Here is a 15,654-nt window from a genome sequence, read left to right as displayed (position 1 = left end):
AGCTTCACAGGGGCAGAACACCCCCCACTTGTGCTGCTGTTAGGACTAAGGGAAAACAAATTTACGTTAAAAATTAACGCATATGTCACGAATAAACAATCTCAGAATCAGAATGAAAACTAAAAGCATTCCAGAGTTATTAATGCTTAAAGTTACAGTGGTACGACTTGCTAAAAACGCTCTGGTCATTAAGGGGAAAATGGGCTTTCTCCTTAAGGAGTTAAAGGGGTACTCCGCCCCTAGACATCTTATCCCCTATTCAAAGGGTAGGGGATAAGATGTCGGATCGTGGAGGTCCTGCCACTGACATCATGCCCTGCCCCCTCAATACAAGTCTATGGGAGTTGGCGTGACGGTTACCACACCCTCTCCCATAGACTTGCATTGAGGGGGTGGGGCCGTGACCTCACGATACTCAGGCCCCTGTATCTCCCATCATCAGGCATGAGACAAAGTTCGCTCCATGTAGCAGATGACACAGGGTGCTGCAGGAGAGATCGTAGGGGTCCATAGCGTCGGGCCCCCGCGATCAGACATCTTATCCCCTATCCTTTGGATAGAGGATAAGATGTCTAGGGGCGGAGTACTTCTTTAAGGCTAAAATAGGCTGTGTCCTTAAGGGGTTAAATTGATAGAAATGCCTGTGTATGTTGAAATGCCTACATGTTTAAGTTTAGAAAAGAGCTCTGAATTTTGAGGCATGAAAAAGCACCACAAAAGAACATGTGAAAGGAAAAGCTTTATTGAATTTGTACACTGCAGACTAAAATAGTTAAAATATATTGTTATGCTATAATCTTGTTGTTTTTTAAAATACTTATAAGTGCTTCCTGGGAAGTGTGAAATGGAAATGGAGTATGTATGGATAACTGACTATCATTGCAGGAATAACTAAGAAAGTAAGCAAACAATTAAAGCTGTCAATAACTTTCATGCTGGTATTAGCTATCCCATATACAGAGATGCCTCCAATAATACTTGTTGTTCGCAGACATATAGCTTGGCTCTATTTCTTGCTTGTTGATGAAATGTCACTGTTATTTGGGTATGTTCTGTCCTGGTCTTGCAAGTCTTTCTTAATTTTTTCTGTCCTTTCTTTAAGATTTCTGCAAATTGGGAAAAAAATTCAAAGAAATTATTGAAGGTCGTATGTCTTATTAACATATAGGTAGGAAATAATAATTAGGCCAAATACAAAGTGGTTGGTCGACCAATTTGGCTATTTTGAGTGATTTAGTGAAATGATTTCTGTGTTTTAACTTGTGACAACAGACTTATAGAAGACCTGTGTCCAACCCCAAAAATAAAAATTTTACTATTATTAACCCCTTAAGGACGCAGGACGTAAATGTACGTCCTGGTGAGGTGGTACTTAACGCACCAGGACGTACATTTACGTCCTAAGCATAACCGCGGGCATCGGAGCGATGCCCGTGTCATGCGCGGCTGATCCCGGCTGCTGATCGCAGCCAGGGACCCGCCGGCAATGGCCCACGCCCGCGATCTCGCGGGCGTCCGCCATTAACCCCTCAGGTGCCGGGATCAATACAGATCCCGGCATCTGCGGCAGTTCGCGATTAAAATGAACGATCGGATCGCCCGCAGCGCTGCTGCGGGGATCCGATCATTCATAACGCCGCACGGAGGTCCCCTCTCCTTCCTCCGTGCGGCTCCCGGCGTCTCCTGCTCTGGTCTGTGATCGAGCAGACCAGAGCAGGAGATGACCGAAAACACTGATCTGTTCTATGTCCTATACATAGAACAGATCAGTATTAGCAATCATGGTATTGCTATGAATAGTCCCCTATGGGGACTATTCAAGTGTAAAAAAAAATGTAAAAAAATGTAAAAGTAAAAAAAAAGTGAAAAATCCCCTCCCCCAATAAAAAAGTAAAACGTCCGTTTTTTCCTATTTTACCCCCAAAAAGCGTAAAAAACATTTTTTATAGACATATTTGGTATCGCCGCGTGCGTAAATGTCCGAACTATTAAAATAAAATGTTAATGATCCCGTACGGTTAACGGCGTGAACGAAAAAAAATTAAAAAAGTCCAAAATTCCTACTTTTTTAATACATTTTATTAAAAAAAATTTTTTAAAAAATGTATTAAAAGTTTTTTATATACAAATGTGGTATCAAAAAAAAGTACAGATCATGGCGCAAAAAATGAGCCCCCATACCGCCGCTTATACGGAAAAATAAAAAAGTTATAGGTCATCAAAATAAAGGGATTTTAAACGTACTAATTTGGTTAAAAAGTTTGTGATTTTTTTTAAGCGCAACAATAATATAAAAGTATATAATAATGGGTATCATTTTAATCGTATTGACCCTCAGAATAAAGAACACATGTCATTTTTACCAGAAATTGTACGGCGTGAAAACAAAACCTTCCAAAATTAGCAAAATTGCGTTTTTCGTTTTAATTTCCCCACAAAAATAGTGTTTTTTGGTTGCGCCATACATTTTATGATATAATGAGTGATGTCATTACAAAGGACAACTGGTCGCGCAAAAAACAAGCCCTCATACTAGTCTGTGGATGAAAATATAAAAGAGTTATGATTTTTAGAAGGCGAGGAGGAAAAAATGAAAACGTAAAAATTAAATTGTCTGAGTCCTTAAGGCCAAAATGGGCTGAGTCCTTAAGGGGTTAAAGAGAATCTGATAGCTTGTTCACCACACTAAACCCAATATACAGGGTTATAGTGCAGGTGAATAGGTGTAAAATGAGGGGTTACTCATTGAAATACGTTCACTAGGTGCTGCATTCTTCTTGTAAATAGTTTCATTCCTAATGCGCCTCAGCGCACATTTTAGGTGGGGAGCTGGCCGGCTGAGTTCCCCTGTCTCCCACATAAGCCCTGTTGGCCCGCTCCCTTCATTATTATGCTAATGGAGGGTTGAAAATAATCTAATAGGTGAGTATCTGTAATGTGTAGACCTATGTGTCAGCTAAGCGCTTGTATAGGAAAAGGAACACTTAGGCCTTAAAAATTAGCTTTTATTTATGTACATTAAAATAGGAACATGACCAAAAATAGGTAAAAGATACTTAGATAATACATAATTCTGTTATAATCCAACACAACTGGCCCTGGATACTGGACCAATCACAAAGGCCCATATATACTGACCCTGCTTGGTCCGTATAGACCCCCTGCCTGTTACTGAAGAGAGGCTTTTTTAGAAAATGCCACCTTTATCTGGAACGTCCTACCTCTCCCTATGTAGAAAGGATAAGGGAAGGTGCCAGATACAATACAGGTATAGAGACCATAATACGTTAAGTTGCTGGTTGGTATAATCTCCAATTGCACATACAGTGAGTTATAGAATTTGCAAACACATGATACAATCTGTACAGTGATTACAAGACAATGCTAGTCTGTGAAGCAAATTCCAACACGTTTCGTTGTGTCAAACAACCAAGCGGCACAACTCCTCAGGGACTAGTGCAGAGGGAGCAAGTATACTGTAGACTCCCGTCACTCAACTCACAGAACAAAATGTCAACTTATAAGACAAGGAGGTGCTAGTAAGTATCAGGTATATTCAGATGAAGAGACCCTAGGTGCATGTTCATGTACTTGGTGGTCCTATTTAGTGTTGAGTGGCATAGGCCATATTCGAATTCGCGATATTTCGCGAATATATGGACGAATATTCGTCATATATTCGCATACTCGTAATATTCGCGGTTTATTTTCGCATATGCGAAAAAATTCGTATATGCGAAAATTAGCATAAAAAATTTGCATAACTGAAAATTCGCAAATGCGAAAATTTGCATATGCACATTTTCGCATATGCGAAAATTCGCGCGCCAGTCTCACACAGTAGTATTAGAGCCTTCTTTACACCACACAAGCTGGAAGCAGATAGGGATGATCACTGTGATGTTTACTGTGAAAAAAAAATTTACAAAAAATAATGTAATTACGAATATATAGTGCTATATTCGCAAATGTTCGCGAATATGCGATATTCGCAAATAAAATTTGCAATGCGAATATTCGCGAGCAACACTAGTCCTATTATAATCCAGTAGTAGACAGCCTATGTACGGTATTTCTCTAACAATGAGCTCTGATTCAGCGGATTGTTATACAAGTAGGTACCGTCTGCTGCAGTGAGGAATCCGAAACTAGGCCTCTATCTTAGAGGAGATATTATATAGGATATGTTCTACCAGGGTCTCCAGGAGGAAGATAACCTTGGTGCCTGTCCAGATGGGGTAAGGGAGTCCTCTGATGATGTGGCTGTAGCGGCTACAGTTTTATGCTCTTCTCCATGGCAACACTGGCTCTTGACTGGTTGACACTGTGGCAGCTGTCATTCCCCCTCCCATAGGCTTACATTGAGGGGGGCGGGGTCGTGACATCACTATGCCCTGTCCCCTGTATCGCCAGTCATCAGCCACGGAGAAAACATAGCTCCAGGCTGCTGATGTACGGGGGTGCAGCAGGAGAGATCGTGGGGGTCCCCTGCGGCGGGACCCCCGTGATCAGACATCTTATCCTCTATCCTTTACATAGGGGGATAAGATGTCTAGAGGAGGAGTACCCCTTTAACGTATCGCCCGGGTGGAAAAGGGTTAAGAAATTAGATTGGCCTATTTGGCCAATTGCTGGGAGCCTTTAGAAACACTGACAGTCATTAGACTCACCTGACAGGTGCAATTATGTATAATTTATTTTACTTTTACAAATATTCACCTATAACACAATGGACATTACTGGAAAAAATTATCTGCAATTCCCTGCCAGTATGTTTTTTGCCTACAGAGCATAATTCATACTTTTTTTTATTATTATATCAAATAGTATATTATATTATTTAACAATGAATGTTCAACAATGATTATTATACAGGGTCTGTTAGTAGTGGGATAACCTGTGTACGTACCTTATTAATTGAGGGAACATGTTTTCAAACCATTCTGCATTTGGATCAATGCATATATACCTCTTTGTTTTTGTTTGTATGCTAGGAAAAAATAATAATAATATTATTCTGCTTTACCAATCTTGTATTTATTTTCATAGCATTATTAAGATATAATAATAACAATAATAATAAAAATAATAAAACAAACTTGAAAGATATACACAGGCACCACACTTCCTCTCGTTGGGCTCATATATCATCTTTGGGCTTATGGTTGTGTCAGAGACAAGAACAACCACAAAGGCCCCTCTGTCACATAATATAATTTATCATTGGGCCTGAAAGCTTCAATTTACCCTTCTGCTTGCTTCTAAATGTATTGTCTACAACTGATGCAATGAGCTATAATATTGTCATCTACGCAGAGCCTTATCCTGTTAAAAATTCCTACACCAACCACGGAGAAGAGTGACGCACATAAAAACCATGTGCTTTACCTATATATTGTCCATGGACACAACACATTTGAGATTAGTTTATTATCTACACCTGGAGAAGATTAGTTCAAGGGGATTTTGGAGTTGTAAGGCATTAACTGAACAAAGAAAAATTCTAAACTTTAGCTGAATGTAACTTTTGTTACTGTTTTACATATACTGTTGATAATTTACAAATATATTATATAATATTTATACTATTTTATACTTACATAATCTCTGTCACTGGACAATCAACTGGAGATTTTACTACAACCCTCCATATTATAGACTTCTTTACTGGATTTGATGTTACTTTACGACACTTACATTTAGAACCTGGCAGTCTGTGTTCTATCTGTCCACCTGAAAACATACGTGAATATTTTTTTTTATTGTAAAAATACGTGGCAGAAAAAACTAACATATTACTTAAACATACAAATATGAGTGTATACACATGACCCTAAACAACCTGAAAAATAGAGATGTTGTACAGTAGTGAGAAGCACTTGGGGAAAAGAAGAAATTCAGAATTCTACTGGATTTTTCAGGTATCTCTTATCTATATACTAGCTAAGTACCTAGTGTTGCCCAGTTTTTCCTTCCTTATCCTTGTTGGGGAGGAAAATAAACAAAAATAAACAAAGGAGGAAGCTTTTGACTTCATATCCCGTCCTCATATATTGTTGTCATATCCCGACCTCCTATCCCGCCCTCCTATCCTGACCTCCTATCCCGTCTTCCTATCCCGATCTCCTATCACGGCCTCCTATCCTGACCTCCTATCCTGACCTCCTATCCCGTCCTCCTATCCCGTCCTCCTATCTCGACCTCCTATCTCGACCTCCTATCCGGTCCTCCTATCCTGACCTCCTATCTCGACCTCCTTTCTTGACCTCCTATCTCGACCTCCTATCCTGACCTCCTATCCCGTCCTCATATCCCGACCTCATATCCTGACCTCCTATCTCGACCTCCTACCTTGACCTCCTATCCCGACCTCCTATCCCGACCTCCTTTCCCGACCTCCTATCTCGACCTCCTATCTCGACCTCCTATCCCGACCTCCTATCCCGACCTCCTATGCCGTCCTCCTATGCCGTCCTTCTATCTCGACCTCCTATCCCGACCTCCTATCCCATCCTCATATCCCGACCTCCAATCTCGACCTCCTACCTCAACCTCCTATCCCGACCTCCTTTCCCGTCCTCCTTTCCCGACCTCCTACCTCAACCTCCTATCCCGACCTCCTATCCCGTCCTCCTTTCCCGTCCTAATATCTTGACCTCCTATCCTGACCTCCCATCCTGACCTCCTATCCCGACTTCCTATCCCGACCTCATATCCTGTCCTCATATCCCGTCCTCATATCCGGACCTCCTATCCCGACCTCCTATACCGACCTGTAATATGTGTACCAGATATTACTGAAATATCTCCAGCCATACGGAAGTTATGTGGGAACATACATTTTCCATTGATTTGCATGGGACTTTAAACAAAAACCCTGACCCTCACAAATGGGGGTAGTTAAGGGTTAAATTAACTATCCTATATCTATCTGGGGCCTGAGGAAGCACTGTGTGCGCAATATGGACCGTCACCCAACCCTCTCCCCCACCCACCTTGTTCCGTCCGCTCTCCCTTACATGTTTGCATGCCGCCAAGCTAAATCTAATAAAAGAAGCTTGATGACCCCGAACGACCTGGTGAGTGCTCCATAACTTTTTTCTGTTTATTTGGGACTTACATTTGCGCTGTTTTGATGTGAGCATCGGGAAGGTCTTTTTATTGGAGAAGAGCATAGCGGATTAATGGATTGCGGAGTAGCGGTGCCGGGCTCTTTCTGTTTGGGACTGTATCCTATATTTTAAGTGGACATATAAGTAACATGTGACCAAGTATTATCGAAATATCTCCAGCCTTTTGGAGGTTATACAGTAACATATATTTCCCATAGACTTGCATGGGACTTTAAACAAAAACCCCGACCCATGCAAATGGGGGTGAGAAAGGGTTAAATCACCTATCCTATGTTTGTTGTTGACATATAAGTAACATGTGTGCCAAGTTTCATGTTAATATCTTTAGCCATTTGGACGTGATGATGGAACATACATACACACACACACACACACACACACAAATATCTATATATATAAAACTCAATGTGGGAAATTTATCAACACCTGTGCAGAGGAAAAGTTGCCCAGTTGCCCATAGCAACCAATCAGCTTGCTTCTTTCATTTTTAACAAGGCCTCTGCAAAATTAAAGAAGCGATCTGATTGGTTGCTATGGGCAACTGGGCAACTTTTCCTCTGCACAGGTTTTGATAAATCTCCCCCAATGTGTGTGTGTTTGTGTGTGCATGTTCCAGCATCACGTCCAAACAGATAAAGATATTAACATGAAACTTGGCACACATGTTACTTATATTTCTACAACAAACATAGGATAGGTAATTTAACCCTTACCCACCCCCATTTGCCAGGGTCAGGATTTTTGTTTAAAGTCCCATACAAGTCTATGTGAAATATATGTTACTGCATAACTTCCAAACGGCTGGAGATATTTCGATAATACCTGGTCACATGTTACTTATGTCCACTTAAAATATAGGATAGTTGATTTAACCCTTAACTACCCCCATTTGTGAGGGTCTGGGTTTTTGTTTAAAGTCCCATGCAAATCAATGGGAAATTAATGTTCCCACATAACTTCCGTATGGCTGGAGATATTTTAATAATACCTGGTACACATATGACTTATATGTAAAATAAAAGATATAATAGTTAAATTAACCCTTACCTACACCCTTATATAAAAAATGGGTTTTTGTTTTAAGTCCCATGCAAGTATATGGGACTTCCAGTACCTTACTCCACAAGCTCCGCTCTGCATCTCCCGGTGAATGTGTTGGTCCGGTTTGCAAGCCACACCCTATCTCACAAAGACAGGACGGGATATGGGGTCGGGATATGGGGATGGGATATGATGTCGAGATAGGAGGACGGAAATGAGGTTGAGATAGGAGGTCGGGACATGAGGACGGGACAGGAGGACGGGAGAGGGGGACAGGAGGTTGGGATAGGAGGTCAGGATATGAGGACGGGATATGAGGTCGGGATAGGAGGATGGGATAGGAGGACGGGATATGAGGTCGAGACATTAGGATGGGATAGGAGGTCAGGATATGAGGTCGAGATATGATGATGGGATATGAGGATGGGATATGAGGACGGAATATGAGGTTGAGATATGAGGATGGCATATGGGGTTGGGATATGACAACAATATATGAGGACAGGATGTGAAGTCAAAAGCTTCCTCCTTTGTTGATTTTCCTCTCCAACAAGGATTAGGAAGGAAAAACCAGGCAATGCCAGGTACTCAGCTAGTCTATATATATAAAACTCAATGTATGTGTGTATGCATGTTTCACAAAAACGTCCAAACGGCTAAAGATATTAACATGAAACTTGTCACACATGTTACTTATATGTCAACAACAAACATACTCATCCCCATTTGCCAGGGTCAGGGTTTTTGTTTAAAGACCCATACAAGTCTATGGGAAATATATGTTAATGCATAACTTCCAAACAGCTCGAGAGACTTCGATAATACTTGGTCACATGTTACTTATATGTCAACTTAAAATATAGGATAGTTAATTTAACCCTTACCTACCCCCCTTTGTGAGGGTCAGGGTTTTTGTTTAAAGTCCCATGCAAATCAATGGGAAATGTATGTTCCCAAACATACGGCTGGAGATATTTCAATACCTGGTACACATATTATAAGACTAAGGTTGTAATTCCCAACTGAAACATATTACTGTTTATGTGTCCACCTGTCTTGATGTGATCATGTACAAGATAAAAAAAAGAGTAATACATACAGTGCTTTGTATAAGTATTCACCCCCTTGAACTTTAAACTTGAAGAGTACCTGTCACCAAACTAACTTTTTAATATATTGTTCCTTATGTAATTATAAGACAATTTTCTCTTTACTTGCTGTTAAAGTTCTTAACCTTTTCTATGTTTTTAATGAGATTGAAAAAACAGCCACTAGGTGGCTCTGTTCTGTTCCCTGCACAAGTCAAACAATTAGTTTGGTCTCCTCCCGCCCTGGCAGGAGACCAAACTCAGGAAGTGAGTGCCGGACATGGCGAGGCACAACTATTGCTGACTTCAGTGACGTAGCACCTGCTGGGGAATGCCCACTTTCTCCTGCCGGGAGCTCACACAATGTGAGCAAGGGGAAAGGGATGATACAGAGCTTTTTGAAGCTCAGAAACTTTTTTTTAAGTTCAGGAGGGGTGTTAGGAGTAGTTAGGAAATATAATCTGAGTTAGTTTAGAAAATATGGTTTGATGACAGGCACTCTTTAAATAGACCTTTACCATTTTATTAACAGAACCTGCACAGTACTTTGAAAGTGCAAATATTATTGTGACATAAGCTATGACACAATGTAGAAAAGGCCATTGGGGTGTGAAGACTTATGCAAGGCAGTGTGCAATATAACATATTTATATTCAAGTGCTGCAGTCTGTGTGCAGACCTAACATAATTCTCTCTGAAATTGGAAATTATACTTTACTGTCATCCTGTAAAATTATAGAAAAGCAGATGTTTAAAGAAAATGTATGACCTACTTACCGGCTACATCTTGAATCCAGAACAGGAGGCACAGCAGGTAAATTGCAGCCAACATTTTCCCTCTCATTTTCAAGTCTTCTGTAACTGATGTCCCTTGATCCCAGCTCTTTTGCTCTGTGACCCTGCTCTACATAGGTCCCTTCTTTTTATTCCCCAAAATGAGGAAGCTTGTATGTAAAATATTGCACCAACTTTTCAAAATATGCTAAACCAGCATCCAAAGCACCACAATTTTTTCAATCAATAACATTTTTTCTATCACTAAAATAAAAAAAGAAGGATGCCCAAACTTCCAGTAAATGTGATTTTTTCTGAGTTTTTTTTTAGAGGGTTCCTGTTTGTATTATTTCAAATATCATTCTAGCTCACTTTCCCAGGTACAATGAATTCTAAACGTTTTCAGACCCTTTCACCTTTTTCACATGTTGCACTTTTCTGTTAATATGGAATAAAAAATAATCAAGTTTTTCTTCATCATTCTGCACTTTAAGGGGTACTCCGGTGGAAAACTTTTTTTTTAAGTCAACTGGTGTCAGAAAGTTAAACAGATTTGTAATTTAATTCTATTAAAAAATCTTAATCCTTCCAGTACTTATTAGCTACTGAATACTACAGAGGAAATTATTTTCGGAACACAGAGCTCTCTGTTGACATCTCTGTCCATTTTAAGAACTGTCCAGAGTAGGAGAAAATCCCCATAGCAAACATGTGCTGCTTTGGTCAGTTCCTAAAATGGACAGAGATGTCAGCAGAGAGCACTGTGCTCGTGATGTCAGCAGAGAGCTCTGTGTTCCAAAAAGAAAAGAATTTCCTCTGTAGTATTCAGCAGCTAATAAGTACTGGAAGGATTAAGATTTTTAATAGAAGTAATTTACAAATCTATTTAACTTTCTGGCAATAGTTGATTTAAAAAAAAAAGGTTTCCACCGGAGTACCCCTTTAATACCTCATAAGGACAAAGTAAAAACAGAATGTTAGAAATCTTTTCTAATTTATTTAAAAGGATATAATCAAATATTGCTTTGAAATAACTATTCAGACCCTTCATTTGGTACTTGGTTGAAGCACCTTTGACTGGTTACAATCTCCATGTTACAGTCTTTTTCATGTGACAAGGTTTGCACACCTGGATTTGAGGATTTTCTACAATTCTTCTCTGCAGATCCTATCAAGTTCCGTAAGGTTGGTTGGGGACCATCGGTGGACAGCTATTTTCAGGTCTCTCCAGAGAGGTTTATTTGGTACAAGTCAGGGTTTTGTCTGGGCCACTTAACCCGTACAGGACCTAGGGCGTATGGATACGCCTTCTATACCTGGGTCTTAAGGACCCAGGGCGTACTTGTACGCCCGTGGGAATTTCGGTCCGCGCTGGGCGGGGACCGGACTGGGGTGACTGCTGATATCGATCAGCAGGCACCCCGTGAAAATGCCCAGGGGGGTCATCAGACCCCCCCCCATGTCGGCGATCGGCGCAAATCGCAAGTGAATTCACACTTGCGATTTGCGCCGATTCCGGGTCATACGGGTCTATGGTGACCCGGTGACCCGGAATATAAGGGGGATCGAGGTTGTCTAAGACCCCTATGATCCCCCTGTAGCGATAGGAGTGAGGTGGCAGAGGTGCCACCCCTCCTATACCAGCTATTGGTGGTCTAGACACGATCACCAATAGCAGATCGGGGGTGGGGGGGTTTACTTTAGTTTTCCCCGTTCTGCCCACCCACAATAGGTGGGGCAGAACGGGGAACCGAAGGGGACCGGACACCGAAGATCCACTTACCCGTCGGTGGAAGCTGCAGGACGGGATCGGCTGCGGTGATCGGCGCGGGTGGCGATGTCGTGCGGCAGAAGAGGACGGCTCCCTGGATCCGACGGAAGCTGGTAAGTTGCCTAGCAACATCTAGAGGGCTACAGTCTGAGACTGTAGCTTTCCAGATGTTGCAAAACGACAACTCCCAGCATGCCCAGACAGCTGTTTGGGCATGCTGGGATTTGCAGTTTTGCAACAGCTGGAGGTCTATAGTTTAGAGACCACTGCACAGTGATCTCTATACTGTAGCACTCTAGATCTTGCAAAACTACAACTCCTAGCATGCCCGCAAAGCAGTATGCTGTCTGTGCATGCTAGGATTTGTAGTTGTGCAACATCTGGAGGTCCACAGTTTGGAGATCACAGTGCAGTGGTCTCTATCTGTAGCCCTCCAGATGTTGCAAAACTGCAAATCCAAGCATGCCGAAACAGCTGTCTCGGCATGCTGGGAGTTGTAGTTGCGTACCTCTAGCTGTTGCATAACTAGATCTCCCAGCATGCCCTTCGGCGATCAGTACATGCGGGGAGTTGTAGTTTTGCAACAGCTATAGGCACACTGGTTGGAAAATACTGAGTTAGGTAACAGAACTTAACTGAAGGTTTTCCAACCAGTGTGCCTCCATCTCTTGCAAAACTACAACTCCCAGCATGCACGGTCTGTCAGTACATGCTGGGAGTTGTAGTTTTGAAACAGCTGGAGGTTTGCCCCACATGTGAATGTACAGGGTACATTCACACAGGAAGGTTTACAGTAAGTTTCCTGCTTCAAGTATGAGCTGTGGCAAATTTTTCGCCGCAGCGCAAATTTTTAGCGGGAAGCTCACTGTAAACCTGCACCCGTGTGAATGTACCCTAAAAACACTACACTACACTACCACATAATAAAGGGTAAAACACTACATAAACACCCCCTTACACGGTCCCCCCCCCCAATAAAAATGAAAAACGTATTGTACAGCAGTGTTTCCAAAACGGAGCCTCCAGCTGTTGCAAAACAACAACTCCCAGCATTTCCGGACAGCCACTGACTGTCCAGGCATGCTGGGAGTTTAGCAACAGCTGGAGACACCCTGTTTGGGAATCACTGGCGTAGAATACCCCTACGTCCACCCCTATGCAATCCCTAATTTAGTCCTCAAATGCGCATGGTGCTCTCTCACTTCAGAGCCCTGTCGTATTTGAAGGAAACAGTTTAGGGCCACATATGGGGTATTTCCGTACTCGGACGAAATTGCGTTACAAATTTTGGGGGCTTTTTCTCCTTTTACCCCTTATGAAAAGGAAAAGTTGGGGGCTACACCAGCCTGTTAGTGTAAAAAAATAAAACATTTTACACTGACATGCTGGTGTTGCCCCATACTTTTTATTTTCACAAGTGTTAAAAGGAAAAAAAGACCCCCAAAATTTGTAACGCAATCTTTCCTGAGTATGGAAATACCCCATATGTGGGCGTAAAATGCTCTGCGGGCACACAACAAGGCTCAGGAGTGAGAGCGCACTATGTACATTTGAAGCCTAAATTGGTGATTTGCACAGGGGTGGCTGATTTTACAGCGGTTCTGACATAAACGCAAAAAAAGAAATACCCACACGTGACCCCATTTTGGAAACTACACCACTCACGGAACGTAACAAGGGGTATAGTGCGCCTTAACACCCCACAGGTGTTAGACGAATTTTCATTAAATTTGGGTGGGAAAATGAAAAAAATATTTTTTTTTCGCTAAAATGCTAGTGTTACCCAAAAGTTTTCATTTTCACAAGGAAAAATTGTAAAAAAGCCCCCCAACATTTGTAACCCCATTTCTTCTGAGAAAGAGCATACCCCATATGTGGATGTAAAGTGCTCGGCGAGCGAACTACAATGATCAGAAGAGAAGGAGCACCATTGGGATTTTGAAGAGAAAATTTGTCCGGAATTGAAGGCTACGTGTGTTTACAAAGCCCCCATAGAGCCAGAACAATGGACCCCCCCTACATATGACCCCATTTTGGAAACTACACCCCTCACGTAATGTAATAAGGCGTACAGTGAGCATTTACCCCCCCCCCCCCCCCCCCAGGTGTCTGACAGATTTTTGGAACAGTGGTCCGTGAAAATTAAATTTTTCATTTGCACAGCCCACTGTTACAAAGATCTGTCAAACGCCAGTGGGGTGTAAATACTCACTGCACCCCTTATTAAATTCTGTGAGGAGTGTTGTTTCTAAAATGGGGTCACGTGGGAGTCCACTGTTCTGGCACCACAGGGGGGCTTTGTATACGCACATGGCCCCCGACTTCTATTCCAACCAAATTCTGTCTTCAAAAGCTCAATGGCGCTCCTTCTCTTCTGAGCATTGTAGTGCGCCAGCAGAGCAATTGACATCCACACATTGGGTATTTCCATACTCAGAAGAAATGGGGTTACAAATTTTGGGGGTCATTTTCTCCTATTACCCCTTTTAAAAATGTTAAATTTGGGGGAAAACCAGCATTTTAGTGATTTTTTTTTTTCATTTACACATCCGACTTTAGCAAAAAGTCGTCAAACACCTGTGAGGTGTTAAGGCTCACTGTACCCCTTGTTGTGTTCCTTGAGGGGTGTAGTTTCCAAAATAGTATGCCATGTGTTTTTTTTTTTTATTTTTTTATTTTTTTTTTTTTGCTGTTCTGGCACTATAGGGGCTTCCTAAATGCGACATGCCCTCCAAAAACCAATTCAGCAAAATTCGCTTTTCAAAAGCCAAATGTGACTCCTTCTCTTCTGAGCATTGTAGTGCGCCAGCAGTGCACTTGACGTCCACACTTGGGGTATTTCCATACTCAGAAGAGATGGGGTTACAAATTTTGGGGGGCAATTTGTCCTATTATCCTTTGCAAAAATTAAAAATTTGGGGGAAAACTATCATTTTAGTGGAAAAAAAAAATCATTTACACATCCAACTTTAACAAAAAGTCGTGAAACACCTGTGGGGTGTTAAGGCTCCCTGGACCCCTTGTTACGTGCCTTGAGGGGTGTCGTTTCCAAAATAGTATGCCGTGTGTTTTTTTTTTTGCTGTTCTGGCACTATAGGGGCTTCCTAAATGCGACATGCCCCACAAAAACCATTTCAAAAAAACTCACTCTCCAAAATCCCATTGTCGCTCCTTCCCTTCTGAGCACTCTACTGTGCCTGCCGAACACTTGACATACACATATGAGGTATTTCCTTACTCGAGAAAAATTGGGTTACACATTTTTGGAAGATTTCTCTCCTTTTACCCCTTGTAAAAATTCAAAAACTGTGTCTACAAGAACATGCCAGTGTAAAAAATTAAGATTTTGAATTTTCTCCTTCAATTTGCTGCTATTACTGTGAAACACCTAAAGGGTTAACAAACCTTTTGAATGTCATTTTGAATACTTTGAGGGGTTCAGTTTTTATAATGGGGTCATTTGTGGGGCATTTCTAATATGAAGGCCTTTCAAATACACTTCAAAACAGAACTGGTCCCTGAAAAACTTTGATTTTGAAAATTTTGTGAAAAATTGGAAAATTGCTGCTGAACTTTGAAGCCCTCTGATCTCTTCCAAAAGTAAAAACATGTCAACGTTATGATGCAACCATAAAGTAGACATGTTGTATATGTGAATCAATATATAATTTATTTGGAATATTTATTTTCCTTATAAGCAGAGAGCTTCAAAGTTAAAATAATGCTATTTTTTCATCAAATTTTGGAATTTTTCACGAAGAAACGATGCAAGTATAGACAAAATTTTACCACTAACATAAAGTAGAATATGTCATGAAAAAACAATCTCGGAATCAGAATGAAAGGT

The 15,654-nt window shown here is 41.3% G+C and overlaps 1 protein-coding gene across 3 annotated transcripts; it reads right to left on the bottom strand.

Annotated features, from left to right (window-relative positions):
• Positions 1 to 730: 730 nt before the first annotated feature.
• LOC130304336 (C-X-C motif chemokine 13-like) lies at positions 731 to 10,144 on the bottom strand. Of its 3 annotated transcripts, none has more exons than XM_056551922.1 (5): positions 7,560 to 7,582; positions 7,121 to 7,233; positions 5,601 to 5,733; positions 4,910 to 4,990; positions 731 to 1,106 (listed from the first exon to the last, which is right to left on the bottom strand). In XM_056551922.1, exons 2-5 carry the CDS (start codon positions 7,173 to 7,175, stop codon positions 1,007 to 1,009), a joined length of 369 nt encoding a protein of 122 aa, XP_056407897.1. In that variant the 5' UTR covers positions 7,176 to 7,233; positions 7,560 to 7,582; the 3' UTR covers positions 731 to 1,006. The 3 variants fall into 3 exon arrangements, with proteins under 3 accessions (XP_056407897.1, XP_056407896.1, XP_056407895.1); XM_056551921.1 differs by lacking the exon at positions 7,560 to 7,582 and adding an exon at positions 7,397 to 7,522; XM_056551920.1 differs by lacking the exons at positions 7,121 to 7,233; positions 7,560 to 7,582 and adding an exon at positions 10,040 to 10,144.
• Between the last annotated feature and the right edge of the window lie 5,510 nt (positions 10,145 to 15,654).

The sequence above is a fragment of the Hyla sarda genome, chromosome 1 (assembly GCF_029499605.1).
Source record: "Hyla sarda isolate aHylSar1 chromosome 1, aHylSar1.hap1, whole genome shotgun sequence".
Taxonomy (NCBI): domain Eukaryota; kingdom Metazoa; phylum Chordata; class Amphibia; order Anura; family Hylidae; genus Hyla; species Hyla sarda.
This window is presented reverse-complemented; position numbering and strand designations above follow the sequence as displayed.